Raw genomic sequence first — 16521 nt, 5'->3', positions numbered from 1 at the left:
GTTCCCTTTAGTTGATCAGATCTATCCAGGAGACAGAGAAGCATTTGTAAAGAGAGCAATACATCATCCAAATAAGGTGTTGATACCTGTTTCAATGAACGTCCTTAGAAAGCCAGTGATGCAGCACGTGGACTCTATGTCAAAGTCTTCATCATCACTGTCCTCAACTGGTCATGTGACTTTTTCATGGAGCATCTTAAAGAACACATCAATGTAATGATTTTAAAAAGGAGAAAGAATATTCAGATCACATTCTTGGTAAATGGACAAATAATCAGCGTAGTCATTGAGAATCCATGAAATAAAGCCACAAATATAACGACATTACTGACTGACCTGTGGTGTGAACTGCATTTCAGCCATTTTGGGTCAAATAAGTGGGACAACATGTGGCCTAGATGTCAGCAGGGGCCACACCATCACATCTTTCAGTCCCTTTCTCAACTGTCTCATCTGGCGCATGGTCCTCCCAATGACCTCAGAGACAGACCAGACCCACATTACAAACCAGATCCTCAACCCCAGTTATACAAAAGTTGGCACAGCAGGAGAAATGTTGAGAAAGTACAACAAAGTGCTTTATAAAATCCATTCAAACTCTAGTAGAGAATAGATCAACCCTTAAGACATGGATCCATTTTAGAATAATGTATGCTGCTGTTCACATGTGTCCTTTCCTGGGACGTCCCTTCATTTTACAACAAATCACATTTTACAGAGATGACAAGTTAAAGAGAAGAGTCTGCTTCAGACATAACTGATGGATGAACGGGGAAATTCCTCTTTCTAAATGTCACCAGTTGGAAGTTGCGGTGGATAATTGTCTCACCTTTTTAAAGTATATTATCAAAAGGCAAATGAACCAAACCAAATGTGTGTTGTTGATCTGCTCTCAGTGTACTGTAGTGGGATTCTTTAGAATACTTTTTCCTACTGTGTCAACATTTGTGAAACTGGGCTTTTGTTAAATCTGCCAATAAGCTTTCAATAAGCACCTGTGATGCTGCTGGGACAAGATGGTCAGGTTGACCCTCAAATAGCAGAGTTCAGCCCATTCCTCCTGTAAAGCACCAAGAGAGCAGGGGATAAAGTCACAACAATGAAACACATTTAAAACTCATCATACATCATATTAACCTTCAAAATGGTGAAAGACTGACCAAGATCCAGACTGAATCCAGACTGGAGTCTGGATATTACAGTTGTCATAAAGTACCGCATCACCCCCTCTCCAACTGCAACATCACCTGAAATAAAATACTGATAAGAACAGTGGAACAATGGCAGCTGACTAACACAGATGCTGGATTAGGTAACATTTAACAAGCAAGGGGAAAATAAATATTAATATCAAGTCAATATTCTATCGGCTGTAATTGTAGAGTATCATCCTTAATATTGACTATTCCAGATAATTCTTTACTGACACATTAATATGTATATTACTTACCAACAAGGGTCCAATGAAGTGGACATGTCCATTCTTGCTGCTGCTGCTTCTAGAAGAAGACAAGTTCCCGTTCTCTGTCCTCTTCAGAGTCCCTTCCATCCATCTTCATCCTCAGTGGTTTCCCAGATGCTCCCTCAGCAGATTCTCTCTGAAAACTTTGGCTGCTTGAGCTGGGTCTTTAAGAACCTTCCATTCTAGACAACAACAACAACATAATAAAGTTGTGTGTTCCAGAGAGACGTGTTGTTGGCGTGTTACCTGCAGATATCCTCTCAGTCTACAGAAGAGGAGCAAAGTTCTGTCCATGTCACTGACAAACATGAGACCCAACATCTTCAGGATGTTTGACATGAAAACAGCCAAACAGCATTCTGAACAAAAACTAAATGTTTTCCACAGTTAGAATATAGAACCCAGCTGCATGTTATTGTGTGTAATGATCTGATCTTATCTAATTATATCTTGCAGGTGTTATTGTTCTACTGACTGAGTTTATGTTCCACACCATCTTCTAGCAGCCCTATTGTGACAAACCATTGTGTGTTTGTTTGTGATCCAGCTCCTGGCTGTCAATCACTGCTGCTACTGGTGCTCTCTCAGCTGATCACTGGAACACTGTCACTAACTTGGGCTGTCTCTCTATCACCTTCTTGTTCTCTGTCTGAATCCTGCATGGGTGTCCTTCAAGTGAACACAACTGAAATGATGGTCATGCTCCTTTATGTGTCTGCACAATGTCCCCAAAAGAACAATGAATCTGCTCCACTTGCATTTCTCTAGGAAGTCCATAGCCATCGCAGCTTAATGCGTGAAAAGGGAACTTCCTTGTGACAAGTGATGCAGGGGATGAGTGGAGCAGAGGCATGATGTGAGCAGTCTAAGGGTAAATCCTGCTGAAGTGGACGTATGTAGACTGTAGCCTGTCCAATCATCACTGATGGATCCTTCACATAGGCAGCAAGGCTATATCCAGCGCTGGGACATGGAAGCAACGCAACATTTCCACTGAGAGTAGATCCTACAATGTTTAGAAATTCAAAGCCTCCCCCTCCTTGGAGCTTCAGAAACACTTCATCAGTTTATCTGTTAGAACCATGAGATCGTTTTCATTCCCTGAATAAAAAGAAGAAAAGAACAAACAGAACTCACATTGACTCACCTGAAACTAAGAAGAGTCACAGTCTGAGTCACATATAAGGAGGAGGAGGAGGAGGAGGAGGAGGAGGAGGAGGGGGAGGAGGAGGAGGAGGAGGGGGAGGAGGAGAGGGAGGAAGAGGAGGAGGAGAGGGAGGAGGAGGAGGAGGAGGAGGAGGGGGAGGAGGAGAGGGAGAGAGAGGAGGAGGAGAGGGAGAGAGAGGAGGAGGAGGAGGAGGAGAGGGAGAGAGAGGAGGAGGAGGAGAGGGAGGAGGAGGAGGAGGAGGAGGAGGAGGAGAGGGAGAGAGAGGAGGAGGAGGAGAGGGAGGAGGAGGAGGAGGAGAGGGATGAGGAGGAGGAGGAGGAGGAGGAGGTGGAGGAGGAGAGGGAGAGAGAGGAAGAGGAGGAGGAGAGGGATGAGGAGGAGGAGGAGGAGGTGGAGGAGAAAGAGGAGGAGGAGGAGGAGATGGAGGAGGAGGAGGAGGAGGGGGATGAGGAAGGGAGGGAGGAGGAGGGGGAGGAGGAGGTGGAGGAGGAGAGGGAGAGAGAGGAGGAGGAGGAGGTGGAGGAGAAAGAGGAGGAGGAGGAGGAGGGGGATGAGGAAGGGAGGGAGGAGAGGGAGGAGGAGGAGGGGGAGGAGGAGGAGGAGATGGAGGAGGAAGGGAGGGAGGAGAGGGAGGAGGAGGAGAGGGAGGAGGAGGAGGAGGAGGAGGAGAGGGAGGAGGAAGGGAGGGAGGAGAGGGAGGAGGAGGAGGAGAGGGAGGAGGAGGAGGAAGAAGAGGAGGAGGAGAGGGAAGAGGAGGAGGAGGAAGAGCAGGAGGAGGAGGAGGAGGAGGAGAGGAGAGGGAGGGGGAGCAGGAGGAAAAGGAGGAGGAGGAGGAGAGGGAGGAGGAGAGGGAGAGAGAGGAGGAGGAGAGGGAGGAGGAGGAAGAGGAGGAGGAGGAGAGGGAGGAGGAGGTGGAGGAGGAGGCGGAGGAAGAGAGGGAGGAGGAGGAGGAGAAGGAGGAGGAGGAGAAGAGGGAGGAGGAGGAAGAGGTAGAGGAGCTGGAGGAGGAGGAGGAGGAGAGGGAGGAGGAGAGGGAGGAGGAGGAGGAGGAGAGGAGGAAGAGGAGGAGGAGGAGAGGGAGGAGGAGGAAGAGGAGGGGAGGGAGGAGGAAGAGGAGGAGGAGGAGGAGGAGGAGGAGTTCTGCTCAGAGAGGAAGAGGAGGAGGGGAGGGAGGAGGAGGAGGAGGAGGAGGAGGAAGGGGAGGAGAGGAAGGAGGAAGAGGAGAGGGAGGAGGAGGAGGAAGAGTTCTGCTCAGAGAGGAAGAGGAGGGGGAGGAGGAGGAGGAAGAGTTCTGCTCAGAGAGGAAGAGGAGGGGGAGGAGGAGCAGGAGGAGGAGGAGGAGGACATGTTGTCTTGCTCCTCTCACGCTGTATCAACATTGGGGCTAGCAGGGGACTGAGCCTTCACTGGACTTTTAGACAATAAACTGGTTGTTTCATTGAGTCAATCTTCTTCTTCTTCTTCTTCTTCTTCTTCTTCTTCATCTTCATCTTCTTCATCTTCTTCTTCTTCTTCTTCTTCTTCTTCTTCTTCTTCTTCTTCTTCATCTTCTTCTTCTTCTTCTTCTTCTTCATCTTCATCTTCATCTTCTTCATCTTCTTCTTCTTCTTCTTCTTCTTCTTCTTCTTCTTCTTCATCTTCTTCTTCTTCTTCTTCTATTCTTGTCTTTTGTTGGCGGTTGTCAACCATCTTTTAGGAGCATTTAGCGCCACCTACTGGACTGGAGTGGGGGACATGAGATGAAGGCATCAATCATTATCTGGAATCAAGTTGCCTTGACTCTACGGTGGCCCAGAGAGCTCAACGCACTGCAACTTCAGAAAACACCTGCAAATAGACTGACAACAGCAGCAAACACAGAAACACGCTGCAAACTCACACAGAGGAAATGTTTCCAGAGGAGCCTAAAAAGAGATGCACCTGGTTTGCTCCAACCCTGTAGTGATGGAGAACCTGAAGCTTTCTGAAGCTCTGAATCAATCTGAAGCAGTTGTGTTGAAATGGTTCAGGTGTTTGGAAGCATTTGATCTAATGAAATGTGGCGACATCTGCTGGATAATATGAGACATAGCATTCACATGAAACCAAGGCTCCACAAACACAAAGTTGGGTTTGTTTAACAAGAAAGGATCTACAGTATGTGCATCTTCACATGCTTCATTTCTTTTCTTTTCTATAAAATAATAGACTTGTATGAGTTTGACATCATATAATACTGTATGTTTTAAATAGATGCTTTTAGAAGATTGATAGAAATACAAACATATATTTACAAAACAGGTGAAATGCTTGTGCATCTAGGGATGGTGATGACAGTAGTTGTACTAAATGCTTGTGAAACTGGTTCAGAGATTTTTATTAAAAACCAGATCATTTCAGCTGAGTCAGGCTTTAGTCTGCTCCTCTTCTATGTCTGTATACAGGGATGGAAATCAATGGATAGTGTGTGAATGCCTATGTGAGGATGCAAGTTCATCTAATGTTCTACTCATTTAATTCAATTCAGTTTTATTTCTATAGCGTCAATAACAAAACAAATGGTCTCAAGACGCTTTACAAAACCAGACCTGAAACCTCCAGAGCAGCCTGAAGGAGACGGTGGCAGGAAAAACTGCCTGGAGCAGAACCAGAACCAGAACCAGAACCAGCTCATATGGAGGAACCATCTGCCTGAGGCCAGCCGGGTACAGACAGAAGAAAGACACACAGCAGTAAACATTGTCTACAGTAATAGAAGAGAATAACATGACTAGTAGTAGATATCATCCTGTAGCCACGTCTCAGTCAAACTAAATAGATCAATCTGATGATCAGTTATCAGATCATTCACTAAAAGACATTTAGATGAGAGAGATCTGACATTTAAAAGACCACATTTCATTTTCCTCTTCTTCTGTTCTACCAATGAACTTGTTCTGATTTGTATCAGGTTCCTATGAGAAACTCCTCTGTTGTTGTTCTTTGGTTTAAATAATCTGGGAGCAGACAGAACATCTATAGAGTTTAGAGAGTTTAGGGTGTGAGACAGTCCTAGAGAAGCAGCAGAGAAGTGTGGAAGACTACAACTCCTCCTCCTGGTCTGAACTCTGGGTTGTCATGGTTACGGGTGGGGGGTTAATAAAATGGTCCATATTCCTAGAGATGAGAGCAGCAGCCGCTAAAGTGGGGTGGATGCCATCTCTCCTAATCAGACCAGGCTTTCCCCAGAAAGTGTTCCAGTTGTCAGTGAAGGCCACGTGGTTTGCTGGACACCACCTAGATAACCAGAGATGGAATGACCACGTGAGACTAAACATGTCCTCATTGGTCAGATTGGTCTAATCTGACCTTAAACTTCACTCTCCCTCCTTCTAAATCAATGAAACTACGTAACAGAGGCAAAACTCTCCTCCTCTCAAAAACCCACAACCATCTGAGGGACTGTCCTCATTTATAATCATTGGGAGTTTAACAATCCCGTGACACGTCACTGATGACGGCCGATACGCGTGTGACGTCATGAAGCTTCATCTGGGGAGTCATGTGATCTTTCAGCTGATGAAGCATCCAAACATCTTGTCGCGATACTTCTGCTCTGAACGCTCGACACTGTTTCCAGCGTCTGCTTCCATCATAACATCTCTACTGTGAACTAAAGGACAGATTTAAAGTTCAACTTTAGTTTCTGTGAGATTGTCAGTGAATGAATGGAATTAGCTAGCGTCTAGCTCCAACAATTCTCCAACGTTAGCTCTGTGGGAGGAGCTTGATTTACAATAATAAAGAAGTTCAGTGTATAATTCAACATGTCTCAGTAACTGGTGGAGGTGGAGCAGAGCAGCATTAACCAATCACCAGTGAGTCTAGAGGGAGAGTGGGCGGGGCATCAATAACATGGATCCACTCTCAGACAGAACTGATCTGACTCTGGATCAGAAGTCACCAGATGGCGCCGCATGTAGCCCTGGGACACTAGCATCAGTTTGACCAATGAGAGGAAGTGGAGACGTGTGCTCCATGTTTTCTACAGTCTATGGATTCAAGCCCTAACTGGGACGACTGCCACCGTCATAGTTCAGCCATGAACCGTGCATCAGCTGCAGTAGAACCTCATCTTGTTTGGATCTACAGTGAAGCTGCTTCTTCATGCTGGAACTTGTCCTAGTGTTTCACGTCTTGTCCCAACAATCAAACTTCACTTCATCCCAAGCAGCTGGGCGGCGCCACAACATCATTAGAGGAGGATTTGGTTTGAATGGAAGGACGTCAGGAAACATTTAGTTATTTATTCTTTGTTCATTTACAAATCATTTACAGTTTAAAAATAACAAGAGGCAAACATAACAATATAATGTGCAGAGCAGGAAGAGGCTGAGACCCAAGGGGGGTTACTGGAAGCTTCCAGCTTCATCATCTACGGTGGCCTGGAGGTGACAACCAACATTACAACATGTCAAACACTTTTACAGCTGGAGACACATTTACATTTTAGAAAACATTTCTACATATCATAAAACACAATGACATCACCATAAGACATTTACAAGTCCTGAACCAGATTTACAAGCATCAACCATCAACCAGGAAGAGAATGGACCAACTCTGGGCTTGAACAGGAAGTGATGACGGGAGCAGCCAATAGGAGCTGTTGTTGTTGTTGTCATGTGGTTGTCATGGTGACACTTGTCCACTGCCATCATTGAGTCCATCAGCACCTGGTCTGCTGCAGCCTCTGCTGAGGACAAGAGCAGACTCTCTGCAGAGAAGGTGATTGGCTGCAGTCTGACGTCTCTAGACCAGCTGGACGCTTCCAGGACTCTGAAGCAGCTCAGATTGTGTCTGATCCCTCTCACCCTGGACACAGACTATTTAACAGACGGCTGAGATCCATCCAGTCCAGGACCACTCACATGGTCAACAGTTGTATGAACAAACATACTTGACAATAAAGTCTCTTCTGATTCAGACACAGCTCATCCTCTCACCTCACACACCGTCCTGTTCACTGTGACCACCTCCACCTGTAGAGAGGAGGAGAAAGAAGAGAGGAGGTGATGACTCTGCTCATGGTTACTAAATGTAATGCTGGTTCTGTGATGTGCAGGCTTCAGTCAGACTGATCTCAGAGCTGTGATCAGCTGTTGATCAGATCTGATGAATGACCACCACTGTCTCTATACATCTTGGAAGGCTGTCAGCTGGAATCCAGCTTTATTTCCTGGACACATCAACACAACAACAACAGTCGTCTTCACATCAACTCAAACACATGATCACAACAAGCTTCTGGCTCATCTGATTGGCTGACTGTTGTCTCTCTCTCTGTCTTTCTGTCCAATCCTGAAGCCTGTCTCCATTCTCCTCTCACAGCTTCACTGAGAAGCTGCAGGTTTACAGGAAACACTGGATCTTTGATACTAACTGTGTTTAGGACAATACTGATGGAAGCAGCATGGACTGACTGGAACCCTCTACTCACTCCAGAGTCTCCAGTTTATAGTCTGGACTCTTCTTAAGATCAAGAAGCTGCTTCACATCTGAATCCTTCAGGTTGTTGACACTCAGGTCCAGATGTTTCAGATGGGAGGGGTTGGACTTCAGAGCTGAGACCAGAGAATCACAGCTGATCTCTGACAAACTGCAGCAACTCAATCTGAATAAAGAATAAAAGATGTAGATTAAATGATGAATAATTCAATCAGATGTGTTCAGGTTTTAAATGTGCAGCTCAACATTACTGCAGCGTTTCCCAAACTTTTTTGGCTGTGCCCCCCCTTCTATGTCCCAACCAGGTTGACACCCCCCCAATCCCCCACACCTTTAAAAACACAAGCATCTTTTTTATAGCCATATTAAAGGCAGCATGTTTAATCTGCTCAAATGACCAGAACACACATAGAACAAAATAATCAGCATCACAACAATGAGCTCTCACATTTGAATTAAAGTCAAACACTAACATTTTCAATAGAATGGAACAAATTTAGCACAAGCTTCCACTTTAAAGAGCAAAGAGGATGATGACAGGCTCAGGATCAGAGGCAGAAAGCAGATCAGTTGGAGGAAATGTTAGAAGATTTTCAGACGCCTTCAACTAAAATTGCAGCAACTTTAAATGAGCGTGGAGCTAACACAACCCGTCATCATAGCACAGCGCTTATGGAGATAAAATGACAACGCCAGTCATTTGAATGAAACTGTAATAAAGTTCCACACGAGCCACAACATCAATAACAAAGAGCATAGGCTCAGGAAGAGATAAAACAAGAGGATCCATCTGAGGATGTTAAAGAGCAGAGCAGGTGGCTCAGCTTGGTGTGCACCAGTAACGTACGCTGAGGTTGGTGGCTCAGATTTACTGTAGTGTGACTATCAGGACTAAGTTAGTCACTGAGAGGAGAAAGTGGAGCTCTGTCTGACACGCTGAGTCCAAGGAGGAAACATGAAACCATTACTGCTATTTAAGGGCCTTTATTTTGATCCTTCTGATAACACATACTTCTTGTTATATTATTATGCAGATGGACTTGCAGGACTAAACTATGATGAACAATAGCTGAAGAGGTCAACAGTAAAACCCCTCCCCTACCTCCCCCTCTCTCTGTATCAGACAGATCAGATTGACAGGTAGGTGCAGGTGATATTCATGAGGCAATCATTCAACCCCAGTCACACCCACTGCCCCTGGTGACCAGTGACAAACACATCCCTGCCTCTACATTTACAATCATGAACCCAATGAAACAGCTTCAATTCTCCATCAGTTGGCTGCTTTCACACTAACTGGTTACGTTTCATATCTCAGTGAGGATTCTTTACACAGGTATAAGGTTCATATCTGGACAAAGGACCAATGTCAATCTATAGCAGTTAAGAGACAGAATGAGACGGAGAGAGCGTTGGCCGTCACAACTCCACAGTTCATTCATTCAACATGAGAGTAGCCAGTGAGAAAAAATAAAGACAAATGGAAATATGGATTAGAATTGAAACTAAATCATCACCTTAATCAAATTATAATATTGAGTTGTTAAATCTTCTGATGATCTGATCCATTTTTAATTCAGACTGTTTAACAGAATACCTTCCATCATTTACCACTTCCTGTTTTGACTGAAGGTTTAGATTTACAATCTTCTATTTTTATCTTTCACACAAAGAATAGATCCAATAAATCAGGCCTGGCCAACCCGCAGCTCCCGAGCCGCATGTGACTCTTACGTTCCCGGGGGCCGTCAATCAACGTGGCCCTTGGATTCATTTCTGATAATTATAAAATATGTCCTCTGCGGCACTGAATCAGTTGTAATGACACAGTTGGCCACTAGATGGCGCCTCTAATGCAGACGCCACCTCGTCCACGCTTCCACCGGGTCTTCTCCACCAGTGAAGAAGAGACGTTGAGCTATGGCTAAGAGCGGAGGAGAGAGAAAACTTGATCGAGAAAATCGTGTCTTTCAGGTAAAATGGGAAGAAGGTTATCTGTTCACAGAATGTAAAGGCAAACCTATGTGCTTATTCTGCTTAGAGACGTTATCTGACATGAAAGATTTCAATCTAAGTCGCCGCTACAACACGTTGCACAAAGATAAATATGAGAAGTATACTGAAGCTGCAAGGGCTGCTATGGTAGCGGACCTTAAATTAAAAGTACACAAACAACAGCGGGTTTTTACCAGTGGCCACTGCTGGTAGTGGTGAGGTAGAGTGGGTATACAGGGAAAATGTTGAACTCTTTATTAGTGTAAAAATGCACAAATTAATAAAATATCACAGTAAGTGGTTATTTTTTGTTCGCTTCAATAAACACACACACACATATTTAAAATGGCAGTTTTATCATATCTGGTTAGGTGCGCAGTCTTATGTGGCCCTGTGGTAGTGTCGATGAGAAACTGTGGCCCCTCCATTATTTAGGTTGCCCATCCCTGGTGGAGGCCTACCAAGTTTGCTCTCAAAATGGCAGGAAAAAATGCAAACAGTGACAGTGGTCTAACTTCTGTGGGAGTCAATGTTTGTCATCATGTTGATGTGTGACAGTTACAGTAAATCTGTCTCTTTGCAGTAACACAGTAAAAGTTGTGGCTCTTAGCCTCTGACTGGTTGGCCACCCCTGCAATAAATGGACCTGGACAGTAGAGTTGACTCAGAGTAGAAGAAGAGCAACAGCATGAAGCAGTGGCTCACTAGCGCCCTCTTCCATGAGGCAGAAGTACTGGCTGCCTCATCTCCTTGTTTTTCAGTGCGGTTTAATGTCAGATCAACAAGACTAAATATGTTCCACTCATACATGAAATACATTAACTAGACCAGTGTTTTTCAACCAGTGTGCCGTGGCACACTACTGTGCCGTGAGAGATCGTCAGGTGTGCCGTGGGAAATTATCCAATTTCACCTAATTGGTCTAAAAAACTTTTTTTTAAAACAAATTAATTATTACCTGCAAATAATATGCCATGGTCAAGTGTCTGTGTGTATATATCTGTCCATCAGAGGCTGCGCTAGACTTTTTTGTTGTCGGTCATTTTGACTGACAGGGTCATAAAAATCCCGTCATAATCTATTTTTACCCGTCACTTTAATTTTTTAAAGTGATAATAAAGCCATATTCAATAGCATTTAATTTTCATTCAAGTTTAATTAACTTTAAGTACTTTTTTCAGAACAGTATTGACTATAAATGGTAACTAAAACAACAACAAAAGTTTCGGCTGCCGACACGTGTTGTACCGTAGTCGGAACGGGACTGCTAGCGCTAACAGCTCTTAGACGGTACCGTAGGGATGAAGTAATCGGTGGTATGCTAACTCCATTTTGGTAACCGCATAGATGTAGACCCTTGACTGTAGAGCTGTAAATCTTTGCCCGAACCCGACGGGACCCGACGGGTCTTCATTTTTAGCATTTCACACGGGCTCGGGCCGGGCTCGGGCTTGCGCGGTAAGTGAGTGGTCAGGTGATGCGTTTCGATTTGCACGAGAAAGATTCGAAAATGGATGCTGAGGAGGTGAAACGGAGGCTGGCCTCTGGCGATTATGTTTTGGTTGCACCGGAAAAGAAAAAGTCTGAGGTGTGGAAAAGTTTTGAGCATGTGCATAACGAGAACAATGAGCCAGTGGGTTATGTGAAATGCAAGAGATGCGACATTCTGTTAAAGTACGACAGCAAAACCACAGGGAATTGGTCCCTGATGAGGCATATTGATCAAATTTCCCCTCACGGGATCAAAAGAGTATATATACTTAGCCTATACTTACTTATAAATTGATTTGGCCTCTTATGGTGTTTGTGTTGTATACTGTGTGTGTACTAGCTTGCAGGGAGGCTACTGCATCCATTCATTTGTCTGTTCATTTCATGTGTATGGATTTGTCCTGCATTTATTTCAGTGTACAGACATGTGGGGTGTATTCTACAGACCTCTGAATGTGTATTTCTCCTTGTGTTGTATAATATGCTTTTATTCTGTGCTTTCCATCTTGTAGAGTCACTGTGTGACTTCAATTTTGAAAGGAGCTGATGGTTTACATGTTTTGTTTTATCCTTATTCAATGAAAGAACATGATGTTCCACTTTGATGTGTGCTTATATTTAAATGGGATGTGTATTTTATACCACGAAGTATTAGGGCCACACTGAGGAAGAAGAAAAAGCCATGAATTTATGACCCTGGTTCTTTCTGCAGAAAAAATGCATATTCTTGTTACAGTCCTGACAATTACGACAATGTGATGCTGTTGTGGCAAAAGATTAAGTATGTCCTTGTTTGTGAAGCTTATATTGAAGTACAATTCTGTGAAATGCTCCACAGCCCTCATTTTAACAACTGTCCCCTAAAACAGCGGGTTACAATATTTGACTTTATTGTCAGAGTCTGTTTGGTTTGTTTTTTTTGGCTTGCTCTGTGGCCCTAATAGTCTGTGATTTTATATATAGCCCTATGGGAAACTAAATTATGTAATGATTGCAACATCATCTAAAATCATCATTTATCCGAAATGATTGAAATTAATGATCACAAATGTTTAAATAATAACAGTGGGTGTAATTGTATGTGATAACAATGTGTAGTGGGCAGTGGAATAACTATTGGTTTCCATTTGTGGTGACTGCTGACTGAGATGAGGGATGAGATTAAATAGATCCTGGAACTGAGCCTGGTCTGGAGCAGGCTAGCTCCACAGAATAAATCTCCACGGTAACTTATACCAGAACATTGTAACCTTAGTTCTTGCACACATTACTTTTGGATTATTTTAAGGAACCATTTTTATTTTAGTACTTTATGTTGTATATTTAGTTGTGCAATATTATTTTCGGACTTCACAGGATTAAGTGATTTCATAATTAATTATTTATCTGGTCCTGCACTTTATTTACATGTTATCACTTTCCGTTATCTGACATCGTTAGATTGTAATTTTGGTTCCTACCTGTCAGTTGTTTATGGGGGGACAATTAAGGGGGTGACGCTCTAGGGGTGCGAGTGGAAAGAAGAACGGATTAATAAAGTTTTGGTTACGGACTGTCCTGCCGTGTTGGTGCCGATTTCCAGAAGAGTTGAACTGTAACCCGCATTACACCCACAGCCCCGAGAGTCTGGAGGAGGACTGTTAGAAATCTGGGTTACAACATATCCTACTGCTCCCTATCCCGCTTTTGTGCAACCGGATCACGGATAAATTGAGCCAGGATAACCAACATATCCCGGCTCAATCCCTTATCCTAGTTTTGTGCAATACCCCCCTGGAATGGAGCGTCACATCAATAGAATAATAATAGAATCTAATCTCTATGAAGACTGTGGAATTATAAATAATACTTTACATCAACTTTACAACACATAACTTTCCAGAGGAAATACTCCGTGAACTCATCCAACCTCCATGACTCCACCAACAGAAAGGTAACAGAAGGGTGGTGTTAAAGCCAGGCTCAACCAGGAGACATGTAACCAACCAGATCAACGAGCTGCAGGCCAGCGTCAACCACCTGCATCAACACACAACTGATTCTGTTCTTGTGGTTCAATAAGAACGACACTGATGACACGCTGCACATCGACGGCTTTGCCCCACCACTCCGGCTGGATCTGGACAGTGAACGCACCAGGAACCAACATGGCGGCGGTGTGTGTCTGTGTGTAAACAACAGCTGGTGCTCCACCATCGAGGAGAGAGAGAGACTGTGACCGCAGACATGGAGCTCCTGGCTGTTTCCCTGAGACCGGTCTACCTGATAGGGGGGCCATACGTCCGGATTTAGGCCGGACAGTCCGGGATTTAAATGTCTTGTCCGGCGCAGCCTCAAGCTTATTTGTCCTCCTTTTTGGAGTTGCACCTGAACGCAACGCTGCATATCGTCCAATGGTGTAAGACTTTCAGTTAAAAAAAAGAAGATTGGTTAAAAGTGATTGGCTAAAAGCGGTGTCACTCACTTCTCTGATTTCTCATTGGTTGAAAATGTAAACAAGCCGCCCCCTGTCCCCACGTGCTATAGCTGTGTCACTCATCATTAACTGAATGTTAACAAGCAGAAAAGATGAACCTCATTTAATGACGAATTCTTAAATCAGTTCAAATACAGGTGGACTGCAGCTGCACACACACATACATGAACACTAACACACTGCAGACATGTCCCCAGAGGACAGAATCACTACACACAACAAGTAGAATGGGAGGTAGAGCTTTCAGCTATCAGGCTCCTCTCCTGTGGAACCAGCTCCCAGTTTGGGTTCAGGAGGCAGACACTCTCTCTATTTTTAAGGTCAGGCTTAAGACGTTCCTTTTTGATCAGGCTTATAGTTAGGGCTGGACTAAACCATCCCTTAGTTATGCTGCTATAGGCCTAGGCTGCTGGGGGACGATGCACCAAACACATGTCCTCCTTCTTTCTTCTCTCTCCTCTCTCTCATCCTCCACTTTCTTCTCTCTCCTCTCTCTCATCCTCCACTTTCTTTTCTCTCCCTCTCCCTCTCCCTCCCTCTCCCTCCCTCTCCCTCTCTCTCCCTCTCTCTCTCTCTCCCTCTCTCTCCCTCTCTCTCTCTCTCTCTCCTCCAGCTTAAACACAGCCATAGTACAGTCACCCCCCCATACTCACATATCAGAGACTCTTGGTTTATTTATTACCCATTCTACCTCAGCTATAACTTGTAAATACATATTCCCTGTAACTATTGTTTACTATTTACATTTGCACTTTAGTCACTTTACTTCTACAGTCTGTTTACATTCTCCATGGACATTTTGGACAGTCATAACATTTATGGCATGGTAACTTCTATATACTTTGTATTTTATATCTTGTTCTGTTTCTGTTTTTTTTTATTTTTTTTGCTCCTTAAATGTCTTTACTTTCACATTAAGCTGCTCACTTTGTGCCTTAAATTGCCCCCGGGGACAAATAAAGTTTTCTGAATCTGAATAAAAATAAATAAATAGTAAGCTACACTTTAAAAATGATCTTATAAAATGTGTGATTAAACTCAGGCCCACTACCACAGTATTCACATGCTGATAGTTCTATTAATCTGCTTCCATTCATTCACCTGCTGGTCATCAAAATAATAAAAGTGTTTAAGACGTAGATTTGGCTCCAAGTCATCACTGCTGCATTGTTGCATTTGTCCTGTTGCTAAATACCTCAGTGTTGTGATGACTTTCATTTCCGGTGATACTGCGATTGTAAAAAAGCTTGATTGTCATTCAGTGTTTGGAGAATATCTCTCCTCCTCTTCTCTCAGATATATTCTCCTCCTCGTCAGAAACTCCTAAACCTCGTCAAAGTCCTCCTCCCTGCTCTGAACAGATCTCACCTTAGGAGCTCTCTGAAGAGCTGAGATTATTTAGGAATACCTTTTATCTTCACCAGGATCTACTCTGAGGGAACATCATGATTCTAAGAATTTTCTTAGAGTTTGGCCACAAGGAGCAACTCATTGCGCTAAGAACCTTTAGGAATACAGCCCCAGTCTGTTAGCATACATGCTAGCATACAGACACACTGAAAGTGACCGTTAGCTAAATAACAGCAGCATGTTGAACATGGTATTAGCATTAGCATGCTAACGTAGGACACCGCGCAAAAAAAGTTCTGGGATGATCTGTTGAGAACAAATGAGAACAAACACGCTTTACGTGGGATGGTCAGAGTCAGACAAAGGGCCGTATACGGCCCGCGGGTCGTGTCATGACCTGGGGCCTCATATATGAAGGTTGCGTACGTACAAAAACGTTGCGTACGTACTCGCTCAAAGAAAAGTTCAGATGTATCAGAGGTAAATGTCCGTGAACTTGTCCGTTCCTTCACCAACGTCATGTCTGGCTACGCTGGCTTCTACAGCTGTTGATCCTCTGGAGACACTTAGAGGTGATGCTGGGAAACTGTCATCAATGTGAAAACTATTAGTCTGACCGGTCGACCCTGAGCAGAGCCATGCCAGCCGTGTGGGGCGGAGTTATCCTCATGGCTGGCAGGTACATCCAGTGGTGGACAGTAACGAAATAAATCTACCTGAGTACTGTACTTTAGTACAGTTTTTGAGTATCTGTACTTTACTTGAGTATTATTTTGGGGGGATACTATTTTGGGCCTTATCTCAAACCCATGTTTGAGATTTTTGCCACAAAAACTGATTCGTTTTAGTTTAAATGTTTGTTGTGTTTACCACGAACAAAATATATCACGGCCAAGAACTCGTCTTCCAACCTGAAAAAGCACGTCGCGGTATGTAAAGTAGCTACTGACGTTAGCTACCTTAGTGTTTTTTAAATTGCTGATGAACATTTTAAACGTAATTGTATGAGCAGAGAGAGAGAGAGAGAGAGAGAGAGAGAGAGAGAGAGAGAGAGAGAGAGAGAGAGAGAGAGAGAGAGAGAGAGAGAGAGAGAGAGAGAAGCTGTCTGCAAGA

The 16521-nt window shown here is 43.9% G+C and overlaps 1 protein-coding gene across 5 annotated transcripts in view; it reads right to left on the bottom strand.

Annotated features, from left to right (window-relative positions):
• Positions 1-6881: 6881 nt before the first annotated feature.
• Positions 6882-16521, bottom strand: part of LOC311490537 (NLR family CARD domain-containing protein 3-like) — a 40394-nt gene continuing 30754 nt past the window's right edge. For 4 of the 5 annotated variants that reach the window (XM_084548072.1, XM_084548076.1, XM_084548074.1 and 1 more), the window contains 2 exons: positions 8089-8262; positions 6882-7630 (listed from right to left, as the gene is read on the bottom strand). In XM_084548072.1, the coding sequence (XP_084404198.1) occupies positions 7612-7630; positions 8089-8262 (193 nt within the window). In that variant the 3' untranslated portion in view covers positions 6882-7611. Of the gene's footprint in view, positions 7828-8088; positions 8263-16521 lie in introns of all 5 variants that reach the window. The other variant, XM_084548075.1, reaches the window with a different exon arrangement.

Source organism: Chelon labrosus, assembly GCF_963514085.1.
Source record: "Chelon labrosus genome assembly, chromosome: 7".
NCBI classification, from domain to species: domain Eukaryota; kingdom Metazoa; phylum Chordata; class Actinopteri; order Mugiliformes; family Mugilidae; genus Chelon; species Chelon labrosus.
The sequence above is the reverse complement of the archived record's forward strand: the minus strand, read 5'-3'. Positions and strand labels throughout refer to the sequence as shown.